Source organism: Glandiceps talaboti, chromosome 5 (genome assembly GCF_964340395.1).
Source record: "Glandiceps talaboti chromosome 5, keGlaTala1.1, whole genome shotgun sequence".
NCBI classification, from domain to species: Eukaryota; Metazoa; Hemichordata; class Enteropneusta; family Spengelidae; genus Glandiceps; species Glandiceps talaboti.
The window spans coordinates 217,278-241,917 of NC_135553.1; the positions used below are offsets into that span (position 1 = coordinate 217,278).

The following is a 24,640-nucleotide window of genomic DNA, read 5'->3' on the forward strand; positions in this document are numbered from 1 at the left end:
CATGGCGGACTTTGTGAAAGAGCTGTTAACCCTCTGCAAAAGACATCGTACATTTGCTTATTCTGTGTGTACCCTCTTCATTCTCAGTGTTGTGTTCATAAGGTAAGATATTTATCCAACGGTCTGACCCATTGTCAGGGAATCAAAACCACCATTCACTCTGCCAACAACAGTATAGTCTGTCCAAAACATTGCAACTTACACGATCGTGTAACACCTAGTCCTGCTTGCAGACGGTGCACGGGTCTATTTTACTGACACGAGTCCCGGATTACTCCGTATGCAAGCAGGACTATGTAACCCCTAGCTACATTTGTAATAAATTTGTATCACTTCGTCCCATTTCAACTCGACCCAATTTCAGTTTATCGGATTTGTGGGCTGATTGTTTTTATAATAACAACATCAAAAGTCTGGTTTTCCTACCAACACGATGGAGGGATATTAAAAACCAAATTAAAAAAAAAATCAAATCTTTATTTATAGTTATACTGTATAGTTCGTTTAAACACTTATCTCCCAAGACACCCATCTATAGAACCGTGGCGTGGCCAAAGATCTTGGAGGGGTCCCCTCCAAGATGTATGATCAAACCTAGTTTTGAGGGTAAATGAAGTGATCTTGGAGTATGTCAGAAAACAAAAGCAGAGTTTTTTAATAAGAGTAGCTCATACATACTTCAGTAGCCCTGCTTGCAGATGGTGCAGGGGTCAAGATTACTGACATGATCCTCAGGCAAGAGAAGGGAGGGACAATTGTCAGAATCAAGTCCCAAATGACTCTGTATGCAAGCAGGACTAATATACTTCAACTGTTATGTTAACTTTACTCATAGACCCTCGTTGGTGGTGGGTCTATGCTTTACTGAATAGATCCATAGCTATATCATGGCAGTACAGGTATCACTTCCATGGCTATACATTGTATAAACCTGGAATACAAATAGCACTAGTCTGGATGACCAGCCTGTGGTTCTAAACACAAAGGTATAAATCGTAACAATATTGTATAGGTATAGGAACTAGACTAACACAGCACAGAAACCTAGATTTTTGACTGACATGACACTTATCATGTCGGTATTTCCACACACCATGGCAGTATAACACCATACTTCCATGCACACACTCAGTGACTCACTAAGTAGACTAGTAATGATCATCACTTCATTTGTTGTATATTCCCAGTATATTTATCACTGCAGTTATGATAGATGAAGTGTAACGTTATTGTTATGGCAACAATTTGCCCATATGTATTGTTTAGATGCTACCCTTTAGGTTACTACAACATAGTCCTCCACTCCACTTTACTCCAAAATATGTAGTTCACACATTTGTATTTGTACAACCTTTTTTAGAAAAACATCAATATTGAAAAAAACACCAATATTTTATATGTTATACATACATGTAAATGTCATCCCATACAACAAATCATATGACATCGGTATCCACATAAATATGTAAATATGACATGTTAATAATGTACTGATGTGAGAAGTGATGTGTGAAATAGTTTTTTCTATATCAATAATCCATCTACAACATCATTAATTTTCTCTTGATTTATGTGTATATCAATTTATGTATTTTATATATCATACATATATTGATTCAAATAGAATCATTAATTCACAGTACTTATTCATGTGTACTTGCTATATTACTTTATCAGTATAATTTTGGTCAGATAGTTATACATGATTGTATATTTACAAGTGGGATCCCAGAAACAGCCGGTATCCAGTAGAGCCATCTTATGAAATATTTTAGGCTACGTTAATTAATATCAACAATATTGATTTGCTGATTGATTGAGTGATTGAGTGATTGAGTGAGTGAGTGAGTGAGTGAGTGAGTGAGTGAGTGAGTGAGTGAGTGAGTGAGTGAGTGAGTGAGTGAGGGAGTGAGTGAGTGAGTGAGTGAGTGAGGGAGTGAATGAGTGAGTGAGTGAGTGAGTGAGTGAGTGTGAGGGAGTGAGTGAGTGAGTGAGTGAGTGAGTGAGGGAGTGAGTGAGTGAGTGAGTGATGAGCTAATTATTTATAAATTGATCGCTCTTCCATCTGTTGAACTAAGCTTTACACAGACATAATAGATTGTGTACTTGTATTTTTTTGTTACAGTTACATGCACATATTTCTAATAGCATGGTCGTTTGTTGCCGGTGTTGTCTCAACATATCTGATTCTAAGTAGTAATCCACATTTACCCAATTTACTTCCTATGTTTACAAGACAACGTGGGGTAAGTGCCAAGCTTATAAATGTATCTGGGTAACCTCTCAGACTCTAGTGAAATAGCCATGTCTGTTGGTCGTCAATCATGGTCATAGTATCATGTGACACAAATATATAGTTTAATTCATATACATGTATCTGATAATCAGATTAATGTTGCTACTCATTCATAACAATTCAGAATCTAGTGAGCTAACCATGTCTCTGTCAGGAAAAGATCATTGGCCATCAAACAGAACAATCATGGCCATAGTATCATGTGTCACAGTGTGGTAAATGCAAAGGTTACATGTACAAAATGTATAAGATTAATGTTGTGAACACATATTGTTAACACAGATTTCAAAATCTAGTGAAATAGACATGAAATTTGGGCCACAGTCATTGAGTATAGTACAAAATACAGTATTCCACAAAAAATAATTTCCTTGTTCATCTGTTGCTCATTTGTCCAAAATGTCGATTAGAAGAAATTTGATAAAATATGCATAGCTGGAATTTGAATATACATATGACTTCTAGAATGATACAATGTATGTGCAAACATTTATTTCCTGAGGTAACGTGATAATTTGAGAGACTCCTAAACTATATAATGATGGGTGCTACGTATTTTGGCAAAGGCAAACTAATCTAACACTAAATTGAGATTAATGATAAAGTAACCTGATGTGCATCCCATTAACATATGTGAATTTCATGTGTTAGATATTTGCTAAGAAGAAGAACAATATCAGATTCCAAATTAATCATGAAAGCTACTGAGTCCAAGGTCATTTTTGCTGTATTTGATTTCTCTTTTTGTGTCATATGAGCCTACTATACATAGTTGGATATACAGATGTTATTTATCATTTGAACTGAAAACTGTTGTGATATTTGTATGTACCTTTCTTCATATAGGATACTGACCAGAATGAAACCCCAGTTCAGTTAATCAGAGTGTGTTCTATATGTGGTGATGAGATGTGTAACAGACACAGGTAAGGGTTAATATCCACATTGAGGATACATGTAGGGTTAATACCCATAGTGTGGTTTGATACCCTTAGTGTGGGCTGATACCCATAGTGTGGGTTGATACCCACAGTGTGTGTTGATACCCACATTGAGGGTTGATACCCATAGTGTGATACCCACATTGAGGGTTGATACCCATAGTGTGATACCCACATTGAGGGTTGATACCCATAGTGTGATACCCACATTGAGGGTTGATACCCATAGTGTGATACCCACATTGAGGGTTGATACCCATAGTGAGGGTTGATACCCATAGTGAGGGTTGATACCCAAAGTATGGGTTGATATCCATAGTGTGGGTTGATACCCATAGTGTGCATTGATAACCATAGTGTGTATTGATAACCATACTGTGTGTTGATACCCACATTGAAGGTTGATACCCATATGATGGGTTGATACCCATAGTGAGGGTAACCGGTTAATACCCATTGTGTGTGTTGATACCCATAGTGTGGGTTGATACCCATAGTGAGGGTTGATGCCAATAGGGTGGGTTGATACCCTTAGTGAGGGTAACCGGTTGATACCCATAGTGCGGATTGATACCCATACTGAGGTTTGATACCCTCATTGAGGGTTGATATCCATAGTGTGGGTTGATACCCATAGTGAGGGTAACTGGTTGATACCTATAGTCTGGGTTGATTAAGGTTTGATACCCACATTGAGAGTTGATACCCATAGTGAGGTTTGATACCCACATTGAGGGCTGATATACATGGTGAGGATTGATACCCACATCAATGGTTAATACCCACATGGCTTTGATCATATATTTTGATGGCTTGATTGATTTGGTGATCTGATTTGTAATCTTGACATACAGCGATGTTGTATTCATGTGACATCTCAGTTCAGCTTGGAATGATCACATGACAGTTTGAAATATGATGTACAATTTTAAGTTACATGTAACAGTTGTACAGTAATAATAATAACAACACAACACACACACACACATGCACACACACGGGTGCATGCACACACATACACGCAAACTTTACTACAAATTCATATTCTCCATTTCAGGCCTGAACTGACAATAACAACTTTACAGCCGTGGTCCAATCTTTGCATACCACAGAGAGTGGATGTAGCAATAAGTGAGGTAACTCATTTCATCTCCTTATATATTCATTGCTGAACTAAAATTGGCTCTTTTACTCATTGTAAGGTACAGTGTGACATGGTTCCCTCATGCATCTGCCAACCTCTATAGCCAATAGGCATGGCATGACGTGACGTGACACATCATATCTTACAGACTACTCTGTAATTAGCTATATTTTCACATGTAACTCATAGAAATATGTCAGAGAAAATAACCATAAGATGACATACTAGTACATGTAATAGTTACTGTAACTAGGACTTGTGTATACAAAATGTATGGAGAGGTATTTGATATTCTGTTTTTGTTATTTATAGATCTTGGAACTTGTACTGAAAAATTTTGTATATATCTGGTATAAGTAAGTATGGTATAATAAAGTTATTTTGTTGTGGATATATGTGGTATAAGTAAGTACAATGTAATAAAGTTATTTTGTTGTGGATATATGTGGTATAAGTAAGTATAATGTAATAAAGTTATTTTTGTTGTGGCTATATGTGTGGTATAAGTAAGTATAATGTAATAAAGTTATTTTTGTTGTGGAAATATTGGTATAAGTAAGTATAATGTAATGAAGTTATTTTTGTTGTGGCTATATGTGTGTAAGTATAATGTAATAAAGTTGTTTTGTTGTGGTTATATGTGTGATATAAGTATTATAAGTATAATGTAATAAAGTTTTTATACAAAGATTCAAATTGTCTTTTCAAAACTGTCAATTGGGAATGTGTATAAATATTTAGTGAATAAATACCCCTGGTATTTCAAGTTTTAAGAACATTGATAATATAATCATAATGTTATAAATGATGACTTGTCTATTTACAGTGACCTGGGTCAGGATGAACAGTTTGTTACAACTTTAAGACACAGTCTGAGATATGCTGTGGCTGTTGTGTTGAGGAGAGCAAGAAAGGTACAGTATATACATATATATATATATATAGTTTTGGTAGTTCATATTACGCTCTGCAGTTTTTAGCTCCGCTGTCAGCGAAAGCTGAAAGCGTAGCTTTAGGTATAGGTGGGTATTGAGGTATAGAGAGTAGAGTGAATCATAGGTGTCCGTCAAACTTTTATATTTTTACTATCTACTCCATAAGTGACAGTCGGAATTCTTCGATATTTGGTGTGCATGTTCCCTGGGGGGAGGCTATTCAGATTTGTTCATGCCAAGTTGATCTGTGCCATTTTCAATTTTTTATGATTTTTTTTCATAAAATGTCATTTTCATCAACTCCTTGAAAACCTCTTATTAGATTGCTTTGATATCTGGCGTGTTGATGCGCAGGGGGTAGCTTACTCAGATTTGTTAATTTCAAGTCAGCACATCCTCATTTTTATTTTTTATGATTTTTTTTTTGTAATTTGAAAAAAAAATGATTATGTTAATGAGCATAATGACCGACGCCATATTGGAAATCAGTCGACGAGACTTTAAGTAAACTGCCACTTTTCAAAAGACACTATTGACGTCAAACAAGCAATGTAATATGTGCTATAGTCATAATTCTACGCATTGGGCGCCCAAATGACAAGCGTTTGTTCGAAACAGGGTTGTAAACTTCAAATCCAATTCTGCACCCTTCTACATTATCAGCCAATCCGCAACATCCTCATTTGCATACTCTATCCTGATTCGACCAGAAGCTGAAGGTGACCTCATTCGACCGAGCGATTTTCCACAGCAAGTATCTTGAGTATCAACACGGGACGTTCTTAGTACTCACTAAAATCACACTTCAGACCCACTATAAAAGCGTGATGTTTTCAGATAACATGTAACTTGTGGTTAATTCTATATTGTCGTGCAATTTGGAATGACAGTGAACCAGAATTCAGACAACTTGCGTAAGGAAGGGCATGCCAGGCATGCGGTTGAAGTTTAAATATGGCCGACAGTTCACATGTAAAGTTAAACGACATGAACGTGTCTTGCCTTTCCAAAATGCAAATATTTGGCAAGTAAAAATAATTAAAATAATTACAACTTTAATTTGGCTTCAGACTTTGCATTATGTTTTGCGTATCTTTCCCCGTTTTACATGTAAATCCGAAAAGGTTCTCTCTCATCATGTCATCAGTGTCAGTGATCATACCGCGCGGGGTAGTCCTCGGGTGCACGAGTCTGTATTACTGACTTGACTCTAAACACCGGAGGGGGAGGGACAATTGTCAGAATCGAGTCCCGAATTCCTCCGTATGCAAGCAGGACTACGTGCGGGGCTGCTTTGAGTACGAGCGAAGTGAGGCATGTTGAGGTATTTTGTTGAGAATTATAAATATTGCGAAATGTCAAGTACAAGGTTTAAATACAATGGAATGATGAAAAAAATGGCAGAGTCTGCTGACAGGCGCCGGTCACAAAAAACACTGTGAATTAAAATATCAGACGATGTACATGTATGTATTAATCGCCGACAATCCACCCGTATGCACGAGGGACTAACCCGGAAGCAAGTCGTTGTCAGCCATACGTTACAGTGGTAACATCGTCTGAGAAATTGCTGCGTTCAGAGTGTCATTATTCACAGAATTGTTGTTTTCGAGTGAAAACCCGTCTTGAATTGTATAACTCTAACAAATGAAGACATGTCAAGTTATATTTTGAAAGTTGTATCGCTAGTTTGAGACGATTTTCTCACGTACTATAGTACTATCGAGGCTTTGGAAGTAGTAGGACCTTCCAGTTCATCGGGAAGTTTAGCCAGTCCGATAATTCTTTCTGGTTTAGTTTACAACACTTTTGATCACGCAGATTTTGTTGTTGTGATGAAAAGAAATTAAAAAAAGACCATTTCAACCATTTCGTTGTGTTTTCTTTGTGAAAGGTAACCGAACATGAACGAGTGTTACCACTGTAACGTATGGCTGAGAATGACTCTCTTCCGGGTACTTGAGATTGTCGCCGTACGGAAACTAAGATGGCGATTAATACATTTCTTCCCTATATATATCTACCACAACTAGAACAAGTTGAATGTTGTTGACTTTGTAAATTTGTTAGAAAATTGAAATTCAAATTGCCTCAAAATTATTTTAGATCCCTAGTTTATTTCATTCTTCATTAAAATTTTCCAGGGTTACAGCTGTAAGACACTGGAATTACTTATAGCCAACCTCAAAATCCTCTTTTTTTCTTTTTCTTGTGTGCATTTCCCAGTCATTTTTTTCTGAGATTTTGTGCAATTTTTCATAACAGTAGATTTTTGTTATAAAATGGTGACTATGGTATAAAAGTACAATACATTACCAACTTCTGTGTAAAATGTGTTTTATAGTGAGACATCATATGAAACCACTAACCACTTTATTGCATCGCTAAAACAAAACTGCATAGTGACTCGAAGAGCTGAAGACCTGAACCACTTCTACATGTCACCAAAATAAAAAATTAAATTAAAAAAAAAACAGCGGAGCTATTCTGACCGATAGGTCGCTTGTTAGACATATTTGATGACCTCAGTCACAGGCTGTCAACTCAGAATGTCTACTGTTAAATTTTAGAGTGTAATATTGTGTAAACTGACTTTATTTGAGAATGAGGCATTGGTTACACATTGTACAAATTTCAAATAAGAAATAATTCACACACAATTGTTGTACATTTCGTATAATATCAAGGGATCATTGTCTGTTACAGGTTGACATTCCACGGTTACTGATTGATAAAATTTTCAAGGCTGGCTTATCACATTTAGATTGTTTCATCAAAGCAAAGAAAGGCGGTAAAGTATTTAGTCACTTGCTTCATGAACCAGTGTCAGCTTTGCACACTGTTACAAGTACATATACTATGAACCAGTGACAGTGTCAGCTTTACACACTGTTACAAGTACATATACTATGAACCAGTGACAGTGTCAGCTTTACACTCTGTTACAAGTACATATTGTATGAACCAGTGACAGTGTAGTGAGTGAAAGTGCAACAGAAAACACTGCAAGCACAAGTGCTAATACCTCTGAGCACCCACACTGGCACTCACACAGCATGGTTTTTAGCACAACTGATCTTCTTAGGTTCAGTCATGCTATAGGCACGGAAAAGTGTCTAACTGTCTGTGTGCATGTGTGTGTGTGTGTGTGTGTGTGTGTGTGTGTGTGTGTGTGCGTGCGTGCGTGCGTGCGTGCGTGCGTACGTACGTACGTGGGTGCGTGCATGTGTGTGTGTGAACAACTTAGTCAAAAACTGCTGGACTGATTGCCATGATATTTAGTGGGTATATTACCTTGGGTGTCTAGTTAAGAAATTGTTCAAATCAAAACGATCTTAGCACTGATGCTTGATTTGGATAAAAAATGTCATTTTTGGTCAAAAAATTGAAACTCAAAAGCTACTGGGCAGATCAGCCTGAAATTTGGTTGGAACGTTCTATTAATAGGCAAGGGAATAAACATTCAAAAATATGCAAATATGCCTAGCAACAAGACCAGGTACATAGCAACAGCCAATGGTGGTGTCTATTGCAAAGATAACAACAGGAATTAATAGACAAGTGAATAAAGATTCAAAAAATGTATGCAAATATGCCTAGCAACAAGAATATGCCCATAGCAAGAGCCAAATGATGGTGTATATCACAAAGATAACAACAGGGATGGTTAGGCAAGTTGATAAACATCCAAAAGGTGAATGCAAATATGCCTAGCAACAAGACCATGCCCATAGCAACAGCCAAATGATGGCAATTGTACAGTTGTGCTACAATGTCATTGGCGCTATTTTCTATTAATATTGTTTATGATAATATCCAAAACAGCAAAATTCTGTAAAAATGACAATGTGCGATGAGACACTTTTGTGTACATAGAAGATTATATATAATTATTTGCATACATGTATGCAATACTGCTTTCGTTATTGCAATGTCAGTAAAAATACCACTATATATGTGCACACACTGGTGCAAGTAATTACTGGTACAAGATGTGTAATCATAGTAGGAATGTCTACTTGTACAGAATTTGATATTTTGCTCAAGATTTCTTGTAAGCTCTGTCCAGACAAAGCTAGAAAACATGGAGAAATTAAAATTCTTCTTTTTAAATTTGCTCATTAGATCTGAATTTTTGTAGAACTATTATATCTCATGGTGCATGAGTGACAGTGTGGTGTACTTGTTGTATGTGCACAAGAGCTAGTGGTGTTATCAGCCGCCATACTTTCATGTAAGTGAGAGTGCAGCAGAAAGTAGCATAAGTACCCACACTGACACTCACACATCGGTATCATTATATACATTGATCTGAAACAACGAAGTTTGTAAAGATATAATTAGAATGTGTTGTACAGGGAACAATTGCTCACTCCTTTTCATAGAGGTAATATGTATGCAGTCTTGTGTTCCTTATTACACAGCAGTGCAGATACAAGTACCAATGGATGTACACCAATTCACGTTATTACTAGTATACCAGTACGAATGCATCTACACCAATTCAAGATATATGTAATAATCATTGTTATATTGTATATTTTCAGCTGACAATAGACAAGATATACAGCAGCTAACATTAGACAAACTTGAACAACATTTACATTGTGCCATGACAAGTAGAAAATCAGAATTACAATATCTCAGAAAAATGATGGAAGCTTTACTTCCCCATATCTTTCCAAGACAAGTTTTGGAATGCAAGTAAGTCATTGAGACCCACTCATAGCCTTTTCCAGATTACAGTATATTTAGTATAGTTTTAAATGTAAAGTCACATTTTACGTTCTTTTTTTCAGTAGTACTCAGGGAAATAGGGATGGGTCTCAGATTGCACAGGCAGCATTTTCCATTCAGAGATGCTCACAAACACACACTGACAAAGACAGACAGAGAGACACACACTCTCTCACACACACAAAGACACTGACAAACACAGATACTGACAAACACACAAGACACACACACACACACACACACACACACACACACAAAGACACTGACAAACACAAAACACACACACACACACACATGCACACACACACACACACACACACACACACACACACACACACACACACACAAAGCTGAGAAAGTTTTTTTCTCCATGAGTCTGAGTCGGATTGAAATCTGGAAGTGAAAAATGGTCATATGGCAGAACTATTAAAAAAACTGCTTTTAAAAAAATTTATCCCATATAATTCTGACAGTTCCAGTAGTAAGATACAAACTGCAAATAAAACACTGAGTGCATTTGCTTGCTTGTGTTAAGCAGGAATGAGACAAGTTCAGGGAAAGACATACAAAGTAATTAGTGTCAGTAACTTATCAAAGCATAAATACCACAGGCATGACAGCAGCTGGAATCCCATAACTCTGTTTACTGATAGAATTCAACTTGTCATAACAAATAAGTATGACTGTTCATGTTACAATATAACTTCCACAGAACATATTGATAACAGCTCACCTGAACCTACATCAGAGGTGCCCCCTGTTGTTTTTGTATCAGTTGTATTGTTGTGTTTACCGTATTTTGTCCTTGCATTAAGTCTTTCCTTAGCTCACTTCATTCAACCATACGTACTCCGGTGTTTTGGTTTGGGCTTTAATTTATATTCTTTTGTGTCTCCTTTGTAGATTTATACCTACTTAGAAAGGATTGAAAACAAATATTCATATACATTGCACTTCATTGATATTCACTTCTTGTGTGTCTCTTTCATAGGAGTATAGCTGCTTTAGTACGGGAAGTTTTAGCTGGATCTGTTGTATTGCAAGGAATGGATGTCATAGCTGACCCAGTTAGTAGTCAAAACATCTATATTATCCTATCACCCCCCCCCCCCCATTGTTAAGAGTTGGAATATGCCAATCATAATTTATATGGATGGAGCATACAATGTGTGCAATGTGTAGGGGACATAACTTGCTAAAGTCTGAGTATTTGCTAGGGTTTGAAAACTCAAGTTAAATCTGTCAAACTTCTCTTACCTACAAACCACTCTGAACGAAGACACTGTTTTTCTTTATCCCAAAACTGTCACCTTCTTATTTTACTTGGACAAAATTCTGCCTAGAATCTGTCACTCTAATAGCCATCGTCACAAACCATGACCTCTTTTAGGGCATCGTCCAAAATGTGCCGTCTCGTTGTTTCGCAGAAGAAATAACAGCTCTGGTTTGTGAAAATGGCTAACAGCATGTTTTTATGTTTCGTACAGATGATATTAAGCATGAACAGACTTATTCAATGCATTATGTAAGTTTCCAGCTGAAAATTTGAATATTGGAATCAATTTTCTTTAATAATCTTTGGCAGGTTTTATTAGATGTACCATATGTGACATATTTTATATGTTTGTTTTTAGCACAGCTGAACTGATAAGATAAGGTTCAGTAGTGCTAGAGGCATGGTGCAGTGTCTTTCCATCTGTCTGTCTGTCAGACCGCCAGACCATTTGCCTTTATATTTGGGTGGAACATTACTTCTGGTGTCTAGTTGTGAAATTATTCAAGGCAAAATGAGCTGGATCGCATCACAGATGAGCAATTTGGGTAAAAAATCATTTTTGGTCAAAAAATTGAAACTCAAAAACAACTGGGCAAATTGATCTGAAAATTTGGTGGGACCATTCTAAGGGATGTGTAGAGTAAGAATTGTTCATGACATGATGATCCCATCAGTGGTATGCAAATTATGTCTGAAAATATGTCCTTTTTGGTCAAAAATCTTGTACTAGATGAAGGTATATTCACACCATGATGATCCCATTGACGATATGCAAATTAGGTCTAAAAATTTCATTTTTGGTCAAAAATAGGAAAGGGTAGGCATGTGATTAAAGATTCAAGAAATATATGCAAATATGCCTAGCAACAAGGCAACACCATAGCAACAGCCAAATGATGGTGTATATTGCAAAGATGAAACCTGGGATGGGTAGGAAAGTGAATAAAGATTCCAAAAATGTAAGCAAATATGTCTTGAAACAAGACCATGCCCATAGTAACTGCCAAATACACTTGTGCTTTTTTTAATTTCAGGACATAATTAACAAGCTGCTACTTATATTCTTTGATGAAGAACCAGTAAGTGAACATGTTTCTATTTTGTCTGTAATCTTGTAAGTGGAATGATATAAATGTGAATGTGAACCTGTTGCCAGTTCCAAGCTGTATCATGCATCTCCCATGACACCACAGTGTATTTGTTATGCACAAACATTTATGTACAGTCATGCTTCTCACCTGACCATACCTGGAGTTACTAATATAACACTGTTTGTGTGTCATTGATGGTGTTTATATTAGTCATCTATAAAACACCACAATTTGACAATTAAACAAGTCACTATATATCTTTCCATCATGTACTGATAAAAATGTTATTTCAAACACTATAAATATGAAACAAACCAAAGAATAACTATGTATCACACAATACATCATGGAACCACAAACTAGAAACTTCTAAAAGATCACAGGTGTCACAATATAGGAGGAATTGAAATACATAAATTACCATTGAATCATTATTTGCAGTGTACATAATATAAAATCATTTGAGTTACTTTTATATATTTGTCATTTTTAATGTCATGTGTACATAGCCAAAAGATGAATTTCCAATTATTTTTGATACGTGGACAATACAGATATTTGAATAATTTTGGTAATTTTATAATTTGATGTACATACGTAAAAGTAACAGAAGCAACATTTTATTTCTACATTGTTATTACTGAACCTATATTGAAAAGTGAATTTATTGACTTCTGGTCATCTGTCAAAACCTCTCATCTCATCAAATTATATTATATTATGTGTATTGGTTGAATTTGTTACAGATGACAGTACCTACTGACCCTCCATCATCCAAAGTTTGCATCCTGGAGGGTTTCTATGAATGTCAAAACAAGCAAAGAAATTCAGTAAGTACTGATTATTATGATTTTAAGATGTTTTCTCATCATTTTTTTTTGGAAATTTAAATATTTTGAGTGCTAACCGTAAAAGTGTGTAAAAGTCATCTATCTACATTACTCTGACTTGATCTTATTAACATTTTTCCTATTAGGCATTGCATCTAGAGCTGACTGACATGCTGAATGATAAGATGATGCTATATCATTTTATGGAATTCATGAAGACAGAGGGCTCCCTCAGTGTACTTCAGTTCTGTCTGTCTGTGGGTAAGAAATGTAGCTATTAAGCTGTAACATGGTTATCAGATAAACAAGAGATTGTATAGTGTGGCCACTAGGGGGTGCTATTAGGAATCAGATTTGCTACATGAAATAATACCAGAATAGTAGAACACTAGCATTCTTTGGATATTGGCTTTTCTTGGAGATCGTCATTTATTGGTGTTCTATGAGTGATGAAAAATACATTAAAAGAGGATGCAAGTAATCTAGTATATTATTAGCATCGATGCATGACTTTTGATGATATTAGAAATCGTAGTCTGGCATTGTGAGTACAATTGATGGCATGATAGAGTTTCCTCTACACTTTATTATATATATACTTAACATAATACCATACTCAAGCTAAGTTATTGTCTTTGAGCAGAAGATATGGATTATATAGCCTGGTTGTTCTATGTCATGACAGCCTGTGTCTACGTCTGTATCACTGGTTTGCAGTTCTTGATATATGAGTCAAAACATTCCAAATCACCAATATTTGTCTAGCGACTCATAGTGACAAGGTCCCTTAGGTAGCTTGTATATTCCTTGGCTGAACAAAGAAAAAATTTGGGGAACAATAACTAAATGTGATTGAAACATTTGTGTATTCTACTTAAATACCAAGTTTGAGTTCAACCAGTTTACTTCAGTAAGTATATCCATCCCTTAAGTACTATAATTACCCCCAAGAACACAAACAATTAGCTTAATATGTCTCTTTAAAGTTGTATGAATGCAGTATTTAAGAAATGCACCCCAGCATTTTAAAGAATTCCTATTTTAAAGGGATCTTCTTTGTCTACATATGAAAGCATACTGACATTGACACTAAATTTATACTTATCATCATAATTTTTACAGAGGACTTCAACAGACGTAGTCTTGTACCAGAACTCTCCCAGGATGACATGCAGAAACTACATACTGAGGCACAAGAACTGTATAAACTCTACTTTGCTCCTGATGCAGTGGATAGAATTCAGTTTGATAATGATATCATTACTGAAGTCAAATCTAGTGAGTATAAACCTCCTTTTCATTGTTTTCTTCAAATGATGTCTCCAGTTATAATAGGTTTTTGTCGTGAGTACAAATTGTAAAACCCAAACACAATCTAGTGATCTGAAAAAGTTAATCATTATCATGGTTATCATGAAAATGCATACAATGGCTTGGATTACAGCTGTCGTGTACATTTTTTGTAAACCTACATTCACTTGCTGATTTCAAACAAATCAGGTACTAATGTTAGAGACTGAGGTCAGCATTTATCACTTTGGTATGTGGCATTAACACAAATGGCCAAATGGTGGCCGTTTTTTATCACAAACATTCACATTTTTTCCATTTACTGTGGAAGCTTATACTGTATTCCAATAATGCATGTCACTATAGGGGGACCTTCATGGTAAAGACCGAATTGGGTCATATTTCATCATAAAGATTCAAAGTATGAATTGACAAGTTTAAATGTTGGGGTCTGTGTGTTCAGTGAAGAATTGTTTCTTCTAACTTTGTAGTTGCTGAGGGTCCTTTTGAAGGTGTTACAAGACTACGTACATCAGATGCATTATTCAGGTAAGATGTCTGTGGAACTTTACTACAGCAGTAAAATTGGAAGTTTGGATGGCTGTAAATACATGTAGTAGAATTATGGAGACTGCTACAGAATGATAGCTAAAGTGTATGTACAAGACTAGAAAAATATGCCATGAAATGTGAATTTGTCAGAGTTAAACACAGTACAGAGGTAACAGAATGAATGTCTTAACATCATTTATTATAAACTGGTCAACTTGAATGTGATAATTGTATGTTGTGGGGCTCTGATATAGTATTTGCTATATATATTTTTTACAGGGCATATGAACATACGTACAATTTGCTGGAAAACACTTTCTCTCCATTGTTCCATGAAAGTGATGCAGTAAGTCTCCTGCAATTACATTGATTTGTTTTGTTTTTATTTGCCTGCTTAAACCAACCACTAACCAATCAATCAATCTATCATTCACTCAGCTATCAATTTATCAATGTTTATCATCCTTTATCTTCCAAACACAATGTATACCTATTCACAACTATGAAGCTATTTGTACATGGCCAGGGAATTCAGCCAGAAAATAGTATTGACCTACATGTATTAGGACTTTGTCACTACTGTTCTTTTGACTTGTAACAACAAGGCCCGTTAGATCACTTGTTGGTCCGGATGCCAACATGGTCTTTATAGCTAAACCATGTCTGGTCAAAGTCCCTGAATCAGCACAAAAAGTTGTTCATCCAATCAGTGAATCCCAACTGATATACATGACATAAACTGTGTATAAGTAGCATCCTGAGCTGACAAATATATCATATTTTGACTTTACATAACTGCCCCAATAAACACTAACTTTATAATATGAGGGACTGTGTTATTGGTTAGAATTTTGTGATTGATTAACAAAGGCATGATGTTAATGACTGTGCGGGTGGTTAAGATGAATTTTAAATTGCATCTCATGCCTCTTCAGTACTTCAAGAGTAATGACTTTGACTATACTGTGAGTGGAGTATACTAAATACCCAAAATAAGTAGCCATATTGCAACTTTGATATATATGTCTGCCTTTACCATACTGTGTATTTCTCGATTGTTTGAACTATGCTAGACTGTGTTATACATCGTGTCACTCCGCCGTCAACAAGGGTTGAGCGATGTGTGAGAGTGACCTCATCATGTTGTACCTTACAGACTCAAACTATGCTTACATTACTACTTATTCTCACAATTTATTTCTATATCATTTCATTACAGTACTTCAACATGTTGTGTGGTAAAAGACTGAGTATGAGCCAAAGACCACTCAGGTAGGGTACGCTGCTAATACATATACTAGAAATTATTACTTTCTTTCTTTCTACTCTTCACACAACATTCATCCTGGATTGATGGGAATAGGATGGGAGGGAAGATAGGACAGAAAAGACGGGGAGGAAAATAACTATCTGTTACTGTGATTGTGACACCCCCCCCCCCCCCCACTGTAAAGGGCATTATTTCAGATCTCAACTGTAACCTTTATTTACCCAAACTAAGAAACCTTTTTTTTCTGTATTAGTGTTATGTGATTATATTTACATAGTACCTAACCTCCAGTAAGATTGAAATCTTCATTATTGTTAGTTGGAATGAAAGATTCATCATTGTTTGTGCTCCATGTATTGTTGTCACCGTAAAAGTGATTGCAGTGTGTAGCACCGATAAATGATAGTGACTGTGGCCCATACATACTAAAGTGTCTTCCTATGAAATCAACAAGTTATCTGTTTGAAAATGCATGCCTATAATGAGAGGCTTTCCTATGAAAAGAAGTCTTCCTATGAAAAGAGGCATGTGTATGAAGACAGGCATGTCTGTGAAAAGAGGCCTGTCTGTGAAAAGAAGGCCTTGCTATGGAAAGAGGCATGTCTATGAAAAGAGACCTTCCTACAAAAAGAAGGCCTTGCTATGGAAAGAGGCATGTCTATGAAAAGAGACCTTCCTACAAAAAGAAGGCCTTCCTACCAAAAGTGACCTTCCTATGAAAAGAAGCATTCACATGAAAACATGCTTTCCTTTATAGTCACCCTATTAGAAGTCGGTATTTCCATTCATGACTGTTACTTGTAAGTTCTAGTCCCTTCACCTCTGCTGTTGGAAAGTATATACCAAGTACATGTATGTGTACTGTACACGATGATGGTCTCTCCTTTCATTGTCAATTTTGTTGCTCTGTCACAGACAAAGAGAAACTCCACTCTGTGCCTGTATCATTGTGAAACCTATTATCTCCCAGTGTTCCTAAAAAGTCAAGTTTAGCATCATTAAAAGACCAATTTGTAAAAATTGACCTCCCCCTAATTCCCCAGCCATCCCCTTGTAATTACTGAAGGCTCCCTTACATATAATTTCATTAAAACATCATTCCCATGTTCATTCCCTGGTTGATTGTCTGATTAGTTTTGCATTTGTGTTTTGTATTAAAGTCACATTGTTTTGTTATTGTCTCTTGTCATTGAGACATTTTAATTAAGGGACTGAATGTTATATTCTTATATTGTTTCTCTATTAAACAAATAGACACACTATATGCCACAGAAGAGACCACCAAGAAACAAAAAGGGCTCTCTGTAGGGCAACAAAAACTTGAAATATACACTAGTGAAAGCTAAATCTAGAAAAAAGGGAAAAAAAGATAACTTTTTGATTTCATAGGGAGACACTTTAGTATGTATGGGCCACAGTAGATAGCAATGTGCAGCACCAACAAAAAAGAATCTTTCCATCTACACTGTCAGTATGTCTTATGTTAATTTATCTGACCTTTAACCTCCAAAGTTAAGTTTTGAACTTTTAACCTACAGATTCTGATTTACATTGTGATTCTTATATTTGCATGAAATTTGCATGTTGATTATTGTAGAATGTTTCAAGTTTTTGAATGCTATGTTCTTTGCTATGAATAAGTAAGTAGCTTGTAAAACTATATGTTTACAACACTGTTGCATAGTAGAATTTGGCTGCTGTAACAAAATGAAAAAAAAAACAAGATTAAGGTAAACTCTTGATTTTCTGATATATACATAATGTATTCATGAATGTTGGCTGTCAATGCCGTGATGCATTGTGGGAAATAACCGGTACTAATAGTTAAATTTTCTTGAATGTTGTCGCTTTGCCATGGTAAACTTGAAAGCCCTGTTAGTGACCTTTCACCTACATCACCAACACCTCCATCGTCTCCAATCCTGCCTGAACCAGATCCGCCACTACCGCTGCAGCAGTTGCAGCAACGGTTAGTATATGGGATGTGTGTTTTGAATCTAGTTATTTCAGCTCTCAATATCAGGGGCTTTTTCAGAATTTTTGGTTTGTGGTGTATTTTCTCCAGTGCTCTTTCCATTAAAACCACACTGCAATTCTTATTCAGCCATGCACATAACTATTCTAGAAGGCAATTTAAAGATTATGTGAAGGCTGTGAGGGCAAAGTTCCCATACTTATAGGTGGTGTAGTAACAAAACTTGCACTTTGTATTCTTGTCACCCACTGTGTATTCTTGTCACCCACTATGAATTCTTGTCACCCACTGTGTATTCTTGTCACCCACTATGTACTCTTGTCACCCACTGTGTATTCTTGTCACTCACTGTGTATTCTTGTCACTCACTGTGTATTCTTGTCACTCACTGTGTACTCTTGTCACCCACTGTGTATTCTTGTCACTCACTCTGTATTCTTGTCACCCACTATGTATTCTTGTCACCCACTGTGTATTCTTGTCACCCACTGTGTATTCTTGTCAACCACTATGTATTCTTGTCAACCACTATGTATTCTTGTCACCCACTGTGTATTCTTGTCACCCACTATGTATTCTTGTCACCCACTGTGTATTCTTGTCACTCACTGTGTATTCTTGTCACCCACTGTGTATTCTTGTCACCCACTATGTATTCTTGTCAACCACTATGTATTCTTGTCACCCACTATGTACTCTTGTCACCCACTCTGTATTCTTGTCAACCACTATGTATTCTTGTCACTCACTGTGTATTCTTGTCACCCACTGTGTATTCTTGTCACCCACTATGTATTCTTGTCACCCACTATGTACTCTTGTCACCCACTATGTATTCTTGTCAACCACTATGTATTCTTGTCAACCACTATGTATTCTTGTCACCCACTATGTACTCTTGTCACCCACTGTGTACTCTTGTCACCCACTGTGTATTCTTGTCACTCACTGTGTATTCTTGTCACCCACTGTGTATTCTTGTCACCCACTATGTATTCTTGTCAACCACTATGTATTCTTGTCAACCACTATGTATTCTTGTCACCCACTGTGTATTCTTGTCACCCACTATGTATTCTTGTCAACCACTATGTACTCTTGTCAACCACTATGTATTCTTGTCAACCACTATGTATTCTTGTCAACCACTATGTACTCTTGTCACCCACTATGTATTCTTGTCAACCACTATGTATTCTTGTCAACCACTATGTATTCTTGTCAACCACTATGTATTCTTGTCAACCACTATGTATTCTTGTCACCCACTGTGTATTCTTGTCAACCACTATGTATTCTTGTCAACCACTATGTATTCTTGTCAACCACTATGTACTCTTGTCACCCACTATGTATTCTTGTCAACCACTATGTATTCTTGTCAACCACTATGTATTCTTGTCAACCACTATGTATTCTTGTCAACCACTATGTACTCTTGTCACCCACTATGTATTCTTGTCAACCACTATGTATTCTTGTCAACCACTATGTATTCTTGTCACCCACTATGTACTCTTGTCACCCACTATGTACTCTTGTCACCCACTGTGTATTCTTGTCACCCACTGCATACTTTGCAGAGTCTTCACATGGTCATATGTAAAAATAACTACTCTAATAATAACCAATAATTTTGGCTAAGGGTTGCCAATTTTAATGCAGCTAAGGGTCACCGATTTGAAATGCAACTGTCTTTGGTAACGATCTCTTTGGAATTTAAAACCACATTAAATGATAAAAAGTCTACAGTTAAGATCTTTAGTCACGTGAACTAAAATATTAGTATCCCTTTTTTCATGTATGCTCTTTACAGAACATGTAATGATTATAGTATTTTAGTCATAATTTATATTTTCAATAACAACTTAAATTTCTTGTTGTAATAGCTACTGGTATCACTAACACATTTAATTTATTCATGATTTTAGTCATAATTTGATTTTAATAAACTAACAAACACTGCACCAATGGATAAATTAGACCCCTCAGAGTTGTACAGTATATTTTGGTATATGTCATGTGTACAGGTATGTGTATAGGCCCCTCAGAGTTGTACAATATATTTTGGTGTATGTAATGTATACAGGTATGTGTGTACAGGCCCCTCAGAGTTGTACAGTATATTTTGGTGTATGTCATGTGTACAGGTATGTGTATAGGCCCCTCAGAGTTGTACAATATATTTTGGTGTATGTAATGTATACAGGTATGTGTACAGGCCCCTCAGAGTTGTACAGTATATTTTGGTGTATGTAATGTGTACAGGTATGTGTACAGGCCCCTCAGAGTTGTACAATATATTTTGGTATATGTAATATGTACAGGTATGTGTGTACAGGCCCCTCAGAGTTGTACAGTATATTTTGGTGTATGTCATGTGTACAGGTATGTGTACAGGCCCCTCAGAGTTGTACAATATATTTTGGTATAATTAATGTGTACAGGTATGTGTACAGGCCCCTCAGAGTTGTACAGTATATTTTGGTGTATGTAATGTGTACAGGTATGTGTACAGGCCCCTCAGAGTTGTACAGTATATTTTGGTGTATGTCATGTGTACAGGTATGTGTACAGGCCCTTCAGAGTTGTACAGTATATTTTGGTATATGTAATGTATACAGGTATGTGTACAGGCCCCTCAGAGTTGTACAATATATTTTGGTATATGTAATGTGTACAGGTATGTGTACAGGCCCCTCAGAGTTGTACAATATATTTTGGTATATGTAATGTGTACAGGTATGTGTACAGGCCCCTCAGAGTTGTACAGTATATTTTGGTGTATGTCATGTGTACAGGTATGTGTACAGGCCCTTCAGAGTTGTACAGTATATTTTGGTATATGTAATGTATACAGGTATGTGTACAGGCCCCTCAGAGTTGTACAATATATTTTGGTATATGTAATGTGTACAGGTATGTGTACAGGCCCCTCAGAGTTGTACAATATATTTTGGTATATGTAATGTGTACAGGTATGTGTACAGGCCCCTCAGAGTTGTACAATATATTTTGGTATATGTAATGTATACAGGTATGTGTACAGGCCCCTCAGAGTTGTACAGTATATTTTGGTATATGTAATGTGTACAGGTATGTGTACAGGCCCTTCAGAGTTGTACAGTATATTTTGGTATATGTAATGTGTACAGGTATGTGTACAGGCCCCTCAGAGTTGTACAATATATTTTGGTATATGTAATGTGTACAGGTATGTGTACAGGCCCCTCAGAGTTGTACAGTATATTTTGGTATATGTAATGTGTACAGGTATGTGTGTACAGGCCCCTTCAGAGTTGTACAATATATTTTGGTATAATTAATGTGTACAGGTATATGTACAGGCCCCTCAGAGTTGTACAGTATATTTTGGTATAAGTAATGTATACAGGTATGTGTACAGGCCCCTCAGAGTTGTACAGTATATTTTGGTATAAGTAATGTATACAGGTATGTGTACAGGCCCCTCAGAGTTGTACAGTATATTTTGGTATATGTAATGTGTACAGGTATGTGTACAGGCCCCTCAGAGTTGTACAGTATATTTTGGTGTATGTAATGTGTACAGGTATGTGTTAAAGCCCTCAGAGTTGTGTGGTATATTTTGGTGTATGTAATGTGTACAGGTATATGTTGTTAAAGGCCCATGATTCAATCCTATGTTGTTTGGATTAATGCTATCATGTCAGTGGTACCACGTTTGTGGATTTTACAGTATCATTTGTTTGTTCAGGATCAGCTTTATCATACTTTAATGTATATGTAAATACATACAAGTAAAAATGTATCAAACGCAGACTTATGTAGAATACGCTCTCTATAGGCTCAGACCATTATCTAGTGGTCTGAGCTATAGGGTAATGCAATGTTAGGATACTACCAGTATTATCTAGAAATATCAAGTTCAATGTTAGAATATCTAGAGTATGGTTATAATGATTGCAAGTGACATTCTACCTGGACATGTCACAGCCACTGCACCATGGTGACACCATCATTATGTTACAGAGTCTGGACCATGGTGATACCATCATGTTCTATCACAGCCACTGCACCATGGTGACACCATCATGATGTATCACAGCCACTGCACCATGGTGACACCATCATGATGTATCACAGCCACTGCACCATGGTGACGCCATCATGATGTATCACAACCTCTGCACCATGGTATTACCATCATGTTGTCTCACAGCCACTGCACCATGGTGACACCATCATGATGTATCACAACCTCTGCACCATGGTAACACCATCATGATGTATCACAGCCACTGCACCATGGTGACACCATCATGATGTCTCACAACCTCTGCACCATGGTGACACCATCATGATGTATCACAACCTCTGCACCATGGTGACACCATCATGATGTATCACAACCTCTGCACCATGGTGACACCATCATGATGTATCACAACCTCTGCACCATGGTGATACCATCATGATGTGTCACAGAATCTACACCATGGGACCGGTGACACAATCATTATGTATCACAAAATCTGCACTATGGGACCGGTGACACCATCATGATGTATCACAACCTCTGCACCATGGTGACACCATCATGATGTATCACAACCTCTGCACCATGGTGACACCATCATGATGTATCACAACCTCTGCACCATGGTGACACCATCATGATGTGTCACAGAATCTACACCATGGGACCGGTGACACCATCATTATGTATCACAAAATCTGCACTATGGTGATACCATCATTTAGACACATGATGTTGACTGTAACATTCCCAAACTACTACAATGAATTGTGTTATCATTATTTGTCTATTGTCCTGACATTAGCACTACTGCATGTCTATTCCAATATCCAATGTACTATCCCAACATCAGCACTACCAGTACTGTTTGTCCATTTATGTACTTTCGTAGTTTGCACTATCAGTACTATGTGTTCATTCCAATATTTTATATACTGTCTACATGTCCTAATATCAACACTGCGGATGAAACATATCCATTCCAATAATATGTTGTTTTGATTTGTAATCGGCTCGGTAAGCCCACAATGTATATCTAAGAGTTTCTTGCCAGCTAATCCCCTCACTCCTATCTAGTACTAGACAAGAGCAATAGGCTTAGTTGGCAAGTGACTCCTATACATTATGCTGTTGGCTAAGGTTCAGGTGTTAGTTTGTCTAATTTTGTGTTGTTTTGTTTCTATAGAGGAAGAAGAGCTAATGAGCCAATGTCAGCAGTGTCAAAACTTGGAAGTAGAATTAAGGGAGTGTTTAATAAAACTAACACAGGTACATAAATGCTATTTCTTTGTAATGTACATTGGTTACATATATTCAAGTAAAGTGGACCTTCTTACAGCTGAAACAGACAGTGTTTACCAGAACATACATAACATACGCATTTACGATCAAAGTTGATCATTTTGCATGTTGTTGTTTTACGTGATAGATAACAACACAGCATGATTATTATTGAAGGAAGTTGAAAAGCAAAGTAAATAAACAAAACCCTCTCTTCAGTCACGAGCCTGCTGTGGTCAGCAATAAAAATGCTCTTGTCCAGCAAGAAAAACAGTGGTCAGTGTTGATCATTAAATGTATATGATATGTACAGTCTTCTGGTAAACACTCCCTGTTTTAGCTGTATGTACAGTTTTCTGCTACCATGGCCTGTGAATGGTACTTACAGCAACCAAAATATTGGGGTCATCATTCAAACCCAGGCAGTTAAACTATTGCTTAATTGCCAGATCCAACCTTGTATAATAGTCAGTCCACCATTTTACAGCTTACCTTGTTGATTTACTGACACAGTTATAATTATGTACTGGTATTAGGAATTGTAGAATAGTTACTTTCTTTTGATTGTTTTTCTTACCAGCTGATGAAAGGTTATTACTAGGCAGTGAAGAAGACCTTGATGTAGAAGGTGGTCAGGTGATTGAAATTTCAAAGTTTTTAATCATTTAAAGTTACAATTATTATGCCCCTCTTTCTTGTTTCCTTGTTTTCATATGTAGTCTTTCTTGAAAATGAAATAAAGATGTTGCAGATATTTTGTCCTTCCAGTTTGTTTTTACAGAGTGGAGAATTCAGAAACTGAAATATGTATCTGAAATTTGATTAAACTTTTATTTAAAATTTCATAAACTTTAAGTTCTTAAAGGTGACATTTGTTAAATCAAACTGTTATACCTTTTATGTCCCCAAAACTCATATGGATACTATTTGATGTCAAATAACTCCCACATACTAGAATAGACTCAGCCATACTGGAATATACTCCACCTATAAGTGTTTGTTAA

General features: G+C 36.5%; 1 protein-coding gene across 1 annotated transcript in view; it reads left to right on the plus strand.

Annotated features, from left to right (window-relative positions):
- Positions 1-24,640, plus strand: part of LOC144435236 (sorting nexin-14-like) — a 38,714-nt gene continuing 14,074 nt past the window's right edge. Inside the window, exons 1-19 of the mRNA XM_078123818.1 lie at positions 1-102; positions 2,126-2,246; positions 3,143-3,222; positions 4,295-4,373; positions 4,694-4,737; positions 5,208-5,295; positions 8,023-8,107; positions 9,864-10,020; positions 11,045-11,120; positions 12,364-12,408; positions 13,167-13,250; positions 13,397-13,511; positions 14,373-14,528; positions 15,032-15,089; positions 15,372-15,438; positions 16,312-16,364; positions 18,233-18,331; positions 23,542-23,624; positions 24,217-24,272. Of these exons, the coding sequence (XP_077979944.1) occupies positions 2-102; positions 2,126-2,246; positions 3,143-3,222; positions 4,295-4,373; positions 4,694-4,737; positions 5,208-5,295; positions 8,023-8,107; positions 9,864-10,020; positions 11,045-11,120; positions 12,364-12,408; positions 13,167-13,250; positions 13,397-13,511; positions 14,373-14,528; positions 15,032-15,089; positions 15,372-15,438; positions 16,312-16,364; positions 18,233-18,331; positions 23,542-23,624; positions 24,217-24,272 (1,647 nt within the window). The 5' untranslated portion in view covers position 1. The remainder of the gene's footprint in view (positions 103-2,125; positions 2,247-3,142; positions 3,223-4,294; positions 4,374-4,693; positions 4,738-5,207; positions 5,296-8,022; positions 8,108-9,863; positions 10,021-11,044; positions 11,121-12,363; positions 12,409-13,166; positions 13,251-13,396; positions 13,512-14,372; positions 14,529-15,031; positions 15,090-15,371; positions 15,439-16,311; positions 16,365-18,232; positions 18,332-23,541; positions 23,625-24,216; positions 24,273-24,640) is intronic.